Here is a 9698-nt window from a genome sequence, read left to right as displayed (position 1 = left end):
ACACACACACACACACACACACACACACACACACACACACACACACACACACACACACACACACACACACACACACACACACACACACACACGAGAGGGTGTCAGGGAAATGCTGGCTACTTACATCACATCTTAATCAATTGGGTTTGGTACAAAAGTCTTTTAAGAATTCATATACAAGCGCTTCTTATCTCTCAGTGATTTAGTTTGTTTCTGGACATTCAATACATTTAGAATTAAAGCACTTTTAATCACACTTGTGTCTTGAAGCATGTTAAGTACCTTTGTGTGGACATTGTTATACAAAGGTAATATTCTTGAACGGGAAATCGGAAAGTTCATCCTCGGCATCATAGAGATTTTCCTCGCTCTCCGAATCATTATTTTTGTTGCCTTTATTTTTTTCTCCCTCCACTAAGTTTTCTGAAGAGTTGGATTCTTCGTCCGCTTCATCAGAGTCCTCGTGGTCTCTCCACTGGTCTTCCAGGGAACTTTCAGATTCATCAGAAGTTTCCATCCGGAAGTTTTTATTTATATTATGTTTCATATTCAATTAGTCTTCATCCTTCTGGTCTGTGAAACTTTCTTTGGGAGTTTCGCCATCTTCATCAGTTTCATCGTCTTGAGCAGTTTCATCGTCATCATCAGTTTCATCGTCATCATCAGTTTCATCGTCCTCGTCGGTTCTATTGTCCTCATTTTCGTCATCATCGATAGTTTCGTCTTCATCGAAAAATTCGTCATCTTCATCAGTTTCACTGTTCTCACATTCCAAGTCCTAAATGCTCCTCTGAATTTCTTCTCGAAATTATGGGTCTCCGTCACTAGACTGAGAAATATCCTTCAGGAGTTCTTGCGGGAGTGAACACTCATCGCCACCAGACTGAGCAACTTCTTCCATGAGTTTATCAAAGGGTGATAAGTATGACCCAGAAGACTGCGAAGAATTGTCATATAACGAATAATGTTTTCCTCTTTGTTGATTACAAGATTTCGGGGAATTCTCCAGGAACTTATTTTTTCCTTTCTATTGATCGCAAGATTCGAAGGAATTTTCCGAGAATTCCTCTAGAAAAGTTTCTTCCTGGAATTTAACCTAAGGAAAAGGTTTTTTCTTGTTGTAGTCATTACCTTTGTTGCTAGCGTTCGTCTCTTCAAAACTGACGTCATTTATGTTCATATATTAATTACCGTCATCAGATGATTATGCCGTGAACGGCGTTTTGAAATCATCCTGATATAATAATGGATCCAGTGCTGGGGTTTCCTATTACTCACCCTCAACCTCTTCATATAGTTGTAGCAAATGCTGCTGCATTGCCTCTGATGACTCCAGGAATGTTTTTCTGAAGTCCTTATCCAGCTTGTCCATATATGCTAAATATTTAGATTTTTTTACGGTGATTTGATAATTGTCTTGGCGGTAGAGAGGCGCAGGTTCTACTGGAGGAGGGTTCGTGTGAAGAAACTCTTCCCATTTGATTTCTTCTTCCATATGTTTAAGTAAGAAATCATTATCTTAATGTGAAATATCACCAAATATGTATTTCTTTTATTCTTTTTCTATTTAAATCCAGTGTGTGGGAGGAGAGTTACAGTAGCCAGAACAATAGCTATCGTCGGTCAAATAAGCTTGAGAGCGTGGCTAAGGTAACGCAAAGTCGGTAACTAACTCGTCATAGTTAATGTTCGTTGAATTTATTAGCCTGAACAGCATATATAAAATATTTTCTCGTGTTAACGACAATTATGGGATAGTTTTTTCTAAACAAAATTATCCACCAGATGGCAGGTTTTGTTAATGAAATGCCGCATAGAACGCTGCCAGATCCATTTGTCTTATGTCTTACAATGTCTGCCGCCAGCCATGGCTAGGCTGCTGCTGTTGTCGGACCTCAAACCGCTGCCAGAGGAAGTCTTCTAACACAGTGATGCAACTGTCATAATGTCTCACCGACGCTACACACAGTGAGGAAGACCTATACGTCTCCTCACCAATCTTTAAATACGTGTATTTAATTCCATCCTCAACAAGTGTGAACGTTTTGGGTTAGTTTTTTTTAAGTGGTCTTTTTTTACCAGAGACAATAATTTTCCGATGTTTGGAGGAAGTGTGTGTCTTGGAAAACTTGACTTAGCTGACTTTTTCTGGTGGGTTGCCACTCAGAAAATCCGCACGCTTTGGGTTCCGTTCTGAAATTTTCAAGCAACTTTTTTTTGCTGGACTTCTTCCTGAGAAATCATTTATCTTTCGTTTGTATTCGTGTTAATCTGATTGTTTGCATTATTTAGTTTTCTCTGGACTCGATGAATCATCCCGCTTTTGTTACATCATTGTACAGTTACTCATTTGACAGTCAAATGTTTTATTGTCCCAGGACTTTCCTTCTGACATTACGTCCGTTCTGTCCTGTAAAACAAACTTTTATAATATTGTCCTTGCCTTTACAACTGTATATCATAGATGCTTAATATATCTAGAATGAATCTGATTGCACTCCGACTGCTGCTCTGACTGCTAGTAGTAATGGTGGCAGAAAGTAATCCGCAGAGCTTTGCCTTTCTTATGGCATTTCTCCACCTCTGATATAAAATATTATTTGTTTTTATTTTGCTAGATAGATGGTGGGGGGGGGGGGGGGTGTTGCACCTGGGTCACCCAAGCCCGTGCAAGACTATCTCTCCCCTCTCCCACCTCTCTTCTATTCATCCCGCGTCTCTAATCACTCTTTCCCTATTCCCCTCTATCTCCCACCTATTTCCCCTCTATCTTCCTCTATTCACCCTCTTTACCTCCAATTCCCCCTATTCTCGCCACTTGCCTTCCCTCACTCAAACATCCTGCTGAGTGTTTTTCCTAATAATTACCTGGCCCTCTCCTTCCCTCTATAGCTTCCCCCTCTCCTTCCCTCTATAGCTTCCCCCTCTCCTTCCCTCTATAGCTTCCCCCTCTCCTTCCCTCCATAGCCTCCCCCCTCTCCTTCCCTCTATAGCTTCCCCCTCTCCTTCCCTCTATAGCTTCCCCCTCTCCTTCCCTCCATAGCCTCCCCCCTCTCCTTTCCTCTATAGCTTCCCCCTCTCCTTCCCTCTATAGCTTCCCCCTCTCCTTCCCTCTATAGCTTCCCCCTCTCCTTCTTTCTATAGCTTCCCCCTCTCCTTCTTTCTATAGCCTCCCCCCTCTCCTTTCCTCTATAGCTTCCCCCTCTCCTTCCCTCTATAGCTTCCCCTTTCCATCTTCCTGGAGAAGCGGTCTCCATGCTTGGAGACAATGATGCAGGTGGGACCGCAGCGGAGACTATACACTTGCATAACTAACTTCCTTTCCCTGAAGTCAAAGTTTGGTTGGACTCTTACACGGGTTTGGTTGACCTTTCGTACCGCAGCTCCCACTTGTTGGCCAACGTTCCGTGACTGGTGGATTCTGACGCCATGATCCGGTTCTTCGCCAGTCTGCTGCAAGATAATTGTTTTTGTTTGGTAGCTGTGATGTTCATTGTTATGCCCCGAAAACATTCTTGCATTTGTTGATATTAAGGAACATTTGCCAGTCTTCTGACCATTTGTGGAGTTCTTATAGATCTCTTTGTAAGATCTCAATATCATTTTCACTTCAGGAGGGAGCCGGTCGGCCGAGCGGACAGCACGCTGGACTTGTGATCCTGTGGTCCTGGGTTCTATCCCAGGCGCCGGCGAGAAATAATGGGCAGAGTTTCTTTCACCCTATGCCCCTGTTACCTAGCAGTAAAATAGGTACCTGGGTGTTAGTCAGCTGTCACGGGCTGCTTCCTGGGGGTGGAGGCCTGGTCGAGGACCGGGCCGCGGGGACACTAAAAAGCCCCGAAATCATCTCAAGATAACCCACTTTATCATAAATCTTAATGTCATCTGCAAATTTTATGACGTCGTTTATAATATTGTCATCGATGCCAATGATGTATATGACCAAAGGAGTTGGCACCAAAATGCAGCCCTGTGGTACCCCACTTACCACACTTCTCCAGTCTTATTCATTCCCATTTAACACCACTCATTCTTTCCTTTGTTTTAACCATTGTGTTATCCATTCTATTATTCAACCATATTAAAAGTAATATGAATTGACCAGACCACACACTAGAAGGTGAAGGGACGACGACGTTTCGGTCCATCCTGGACCATTCTCAAGTCATTCGCATCGACTTGAGAATGGTCCAGGACGGACCGAAACGTCGTCGTCCCTTCACCTTCTAGTGTGTGGTCTGGTCAACTTTCTTTAGCCACGTTATTGTGACTCATCGCCTGCGTAATATTAATATTTGTAGCAGAAATATTTACTTCAATTGTACACTATTAGTAATATAAGTAGAGATAATTTCGGTAGTAGTATTGCTCGTTTCGTTGGGGGGGACAGGAAGCCTGTGTTTATATTAACTCGTATCGAGATCCCATCAAGGTTGAACTACTGATCATCCCAACGATGTAACCCCACACAACAGTTGACTAGCTCCCGGTTACCTATTTACTTCTAGGTGAACAGTGCCATCAGGTGAAAGGAAATATACCCATCAATTTATGTCCCGATCGGGTATCGAACCTGGGACCCTCAATTGAGTGGAGAACATAGTCTCAGAAGTATTAACTATGTGTAAGTGTGGCTATAATGGTAGTATTACAAGTTCGAACACTAAGTAGATGAGTAGTAGTAGATAACCAGTACAAATGGTAGTTGTAGTAGAAGTAGCAGGTAGAACCAGTTGTAATAGTAATAGAACAACAGGTAGTAATATGTCATATTATTGTTTGTAAGCCCTGTAATAGTTTTTAAGTAATTTTATTACTTAAAAACAATCTTATTTTATTACTAACATTGCATTTATTACTAGAATTACAAATTATTACTAAATTATTACTATTTATTAGTATTAAAGTACTGTTTATTAATAGTAAAGTACTATTATTAGTATTAAAGTACTATTTATTAGTATTAAAGTACTATTTATTAGTATTAAAGTACTATTTATTAGTATTAAAGTACTACTTAATAGTATTAAAGTACTATTTATTAGTATTAAAGTACAATTATTAGTATTGATACTATTTATTAGTATTAAAGTAGTATTATTAGTATTAAAGTACTATTTACTAGTATTAAAGTACTATTTATTAGTATTAAGGAGGCGTTTCATAAGGAAACGTAAAGTTGTTCAATGTCAACCAATATTTTTTAACTAGTTGTATTTGAGAAGGGCTGTAATTGTTCCACGTTTCAGTACTGTAGCCTAAATAGAAAGGGAGTTTTTTATTATTTATATTTTTTTCACCGAATTTTACACATTTTCAAGTGTATATTTACAACCACATTTTTCAGATATAATCTTTCTATGACACTTTTCTGACACAATAGCGTATAATAAAGGATCTGTGAAAATTGATTTTCCAAAACGTCTTTACTTTTCCTAATTCAAATAGTCAAAGTTCCCCCCAAAATTATGCAAATATATCATGTTTATTGCTAATTTATAAAATCAATAAATGAACTGAGGAAGAAATGCTCCCCTCAGATTTTAGAGACATAAACTTTACATATAAGGTGTAAGTTTCATGTAAATTGAATAAAAAATGAAAGAGATATTTGAACGTTTATGTTACTTGAAAATAAATAAGTAAAAAATAAAGTCTAAGATGTTGCCATCTGTGACTTGAGGTTGACATCAACCAATTTCCTCCGAAACTGACACCCTTACAGATAGACTTACGTACAGTCAAGTGCATAAGTTTCATGCAAATCGCCTGATAAACAAGAGAGAGAGAGATAAAATGAAAAAAAGGCAATTTTTTTAACTAATTTTTTTTTAAACTAATTATAATTTATTTTTAATATATTCTATTGTGATAGTTGAGAGTCATAAACATGATTTCAATTGAAACTTTTGTTTGATAATCATTTGTTACCATTTTGGAAAATTTTTGACACGTAATTCAATATTTTGTTTCTCCCTTCCTATTTATGCTACGATGCTGAGACTTGGACCAGATGAAACCTTTTTCATATACAACTTGTCAAAAAAGTTTGATTGAAATCGAACGAGTTTTCATTTATTGCATATTTTGGGCAAATTTGGAAGTAACGCCCCTTGAAAAACTATTTACTAGTATTAAAGTACTATTTATTAGTATTAAAGTACTATTTATTAGTATTAAAATAATATTTACTAGTATTAAAGTACTATTTATTTGTATTAAAGTAATATTTATTACTATTAAGGTACTATTTATTACAAAAATGATTAAAATATATTAACTTAAAAATACTTCTACTGCTAAGCAATACTAGTTAAATTACTGGGGCTAGTAGCAATGTTAATGAGACTAGTAACTCTTGCTGTGCTAGTAGCAATGTTAATGAGACTAGCAACTCTTGTTGTGCTAGTAGCAATGTTAATGAGACTAGCAACTCTTGCTGTGCTAGTAGCAATGTTAATGGGACTAGTAACTCTTGCTGTGCTAGTAGCAATGTTAATGGGACTAGTAACTCTTGTTGTGCTAGTAGCAATGCTAATGAGACTAGTAACTCTTGTTGTGCTAGTAGCAATGTTAATGGGACTAGTAACTCTTGCTGTGCTAGTAGCAATGTTAATGGGACTAGTAACTCTTGCTGTGCTAGTAGCAATGTTAATGGGACTAGTAACTCTTGCTGTGCTAGTAGCAATACTAGTGGGACTAGTAACTCTTGCTGTGCTAGTAGCAATACTAGTGGGACTAGTAACTCTTGTTGTGCTAGTAGCAATACTAGTGGGACTAGTAACTCTTGCTGTGCTAGTAGCAATACTAGTGGGACTAGTAACTCTTGTTGTGCTAGTAGCAATACTAGTGGGACTAGTAACTCTTGCTGTGCTAGTAGCAATACTAGTGGGACTAGTAACTCTTGTTGTGCTAGTAGCAATACTAGTGGGACTAGTAACTCTTGCTGTGCTAGTAGCAATGTTAATGGGACTAGTAACTCTTGCTGTGCTAGTAGCAATGTTAATGGGACTAGTAACTCTTGTTGTGCTAGTAGCAATGTTAATGGGACTAGTAACTCTTGTTGTGCTAGTAGCAATACTAGTGGGACTAGTAACTCTTGCTGTGCTAGTAGCAATACTAGTGGGACTAGTAACTCTTGTTGTGCTAGTAGCAATACTAGTGGGACTAGTAACTCTTGCTGTGCTAGTAGCAATGTTAATGGGACTAGTAACTCTTGCTGTGCTAGTAGCAATGTTAATGGGACTAGTAACTCTTGTTGTGCTAGTAGCAATGTTAATGGGACTAGTAACTCTTGCTGTGCTAGTAGCAATGTTAATGGGACTAGCAACTCTTGCTGTGCTAGTAGCAATGTTAATGGGACTAGCAACTCTTGCTGTGCTAGTAGCAATGTTAATGGGACTAGTAACTCTTGCTGTGCTAGTAGCAATGTTAATGGGACTAGCAACTCTTGCTGTGCTAGTAGCAATACTAGTGGGACTAGTAACTCTTGCCGTGCTAGTAGCAATGTTAATGAGACTAGCAATTCTTGTTGTGCTAGTAGCAATACTAGTGGGACTAGTAACTCTTGTTGTGCTAGTAGCAATGTTAATGGGACTAGTAACTCTTGCCGTGCTAGTAGCAATGTTAATGAGACTAGCAACTCTTGTTGTGCTAGTAGCAATGTTAATGGGACTAGTAACTCTTGCCGTGCTAGTAGCAATGTTAATGAGACTAGCAACTCTTGTTGTGCTAGTAGCAATACTAGTGGGACTAGTAACTCTTGCCGTGCTAGTAGCAATGTTAATGAGACTAGCAATTCTTGTTGTGCTAGTAGCAATACTAGTGGGACTAGTAACTCTTGCCGTGCTAGTAGCAATGTTAATGAGACTAGCAACTCTTGTTGTGCTAGTAGCAATACTAGTGGGACTAGTAACTCTTGTTGTGCTAGTAGCAATACTAGTGGGACTAGTAACTCTTGTTGTGCTAGTAGCAATGTTAATGAGACTAGCAACTCTTGCTGTGCTAGTAGCAATGTTAATGGGACTAGTAACTCTTGTTGTGCTAGTAGCAATGTTAATGGGACTAGTAACTCTTGTTGTGCTAGTAGCAATACTAGTGGGACTAGTAACTCTTGCTGTGCTAGTAGCAATACTAGTGGGACTAGTAACTCTTGTTGTGCTAGTAGCAATACTAGTGGGACTAGTAACTCTTGTTGTGCTAGTAGCAATACTAGTGGGACTAGTAACTCTTGCTGTGCTAGTAGCAATGTTAATGGGACTAGTAACTCTTGTTGTGCTAGTAGCAATACTAGTGGGACTAGTAACTATTGCAGTGTAGTCACACTGGCTTAGAGCTTTCTCCTCATAGTTACTTTCCTTTCTAGTAATAATAATAGTTGCAGAACACCACCACCACACAATAGTTGCAGAACACCACCACCACACAATAGTTGTAGAACACCACCACCACACAATAGTTGTAGAACACCACCACCACACAATAGTTGCAGAACACCACCACACAATAGTTGTAGAACACCACCACCACACAATAGTTGTTGAACACCACCACACAATAGTTGCAGAACACCACCACCACACAATAGTTGTATAACACTACCACACTCAGCTACCTTCCCTACCTTTTCAACGTTTTTTACCCCTCACCACCTTTCCTATTCTTCATCACTTTTCCTTCATCTCTGAAACTATTTTCACTAAACACTGTTTTAATCAATTAATAAACTACCTAAGAAAGCTTGTATTTAATCCAACCCGTCCTCGGACCAAGTCCATTCTATCCAGCAGTCGACTCCTAAGACGCATTCGACAATTTTAACATTCTGTTCATTCAAAACAGAACTTTTCTCAAATATAAATTAGTATTATTATGTATTGGCATATTGTGCATATTTAGGCACTGGTTAGGTTAGGTGTTAAGGTTCTGTTGGCGAGTATTTGTATTTGTCAAATTTCGAACAAAAGTCGTCAGCGAAGCACTTGTTCAGGAAGTGTTCGGACGTCATCAGTTGTGAGTTGTGTGTAAATCGTTTTTCATTCTTAAACAGGGGTTTGGCAGGTGTATGGAACGGACTTTGGGTTTTTGTTTGGAAGATGGTGTCACGCGCCAGTCCCCCTGGCAGTACCAACTGCAGACGTTCCCTGGGTCCTCCTTGGACTCCCTGTCATCGGTTCCGGGGTAGCAGCTCCTGCCCCCGAGCTAGGCCCACTGCTCACAGGTTGGGGCTTCCTCCCCGCGTCCCTTGAGCTCTTGAACCAGGTCACTTCACTGGGTACACTACTCTTGGGAGAGTCCCCGCCCGTCCTCGCTCCTTCTGAACTAAAGTTCCCTTCCGACCTGGGGTCAGATGAATGTCTGGGCGGCCCCTCCCTCCTGAGATGTAGTGCTTCCTCCAACATGTTAGCTCTGACTGCATCAGTCTTAATGTCCTCAATACCTGCTTCTCTCACCGTTACTCGCAACTCAGGCTGAAGCACTGACATAAACTTCTCCATCATTATCAGTCTTTTTTTTTTTTGCAGGGATATTCCTGCACGGGCCTTAAGCCTCTGGCTGGCCCACTAAGTGTTGTTTGTTTCTGTTTTACTTGGGCGGAGTATGAGTATTTATGACTCGTACGGTCGCTTCAGTAAGATTTTGCCATATGTGTTTAACAACTTCTGCTCTGTTGAATCTAAGTTGAAATCTTAATGGGT

The 9698-nt window shown here is 39.7% G+C and overlaps 1 protein-coding gene across 1 annotated transcript; it reads right to left on the bottom strand.

Moving 5' to 3' along the window:
* Positions 1 to 553: 553 nt before the first annotated feature.
* LOC123768306 (uncharacterized) lies at positions 554 to 9497 on the bottom strand. The gene is made up of 4 exons (XM_069307197.1): positions 9340 to 9497; positions 6323 to 8361; positions 1279 to 1518; positions 554 to 744 (listed from the first exon to the last, which is right to left on the bottom strand). The coding sequence occupies exons 1-4, from the start codon at positions 9495 to 9497 to the stop codon at positions 554 to 556; spliced, it is 2628 nt and encodes an 875-aa protein (XP_069163298.1).
* Between the last annotated feature and the right edge of the window lie 201 nt (positions 9498 to 9698).

Source organism: Procambarus clarkii, chromosome 59, assembly GCF_040958095.1.
Source record: "Procambarus clarkii isolate CNS0578487 chromosome 59, FALCON_Pclarkii_2.0, whole genome shotgun sequence".
Lineage (NCBI taxonomy): Eukaryota > Metazoa > Arthropoda > Malacostraca > Decapoda > Cambaridae > Procambarus > Procambarus clarkii.
This window is presented reverse-complemented; position numbering and strand designations above follow the sequence as displayed.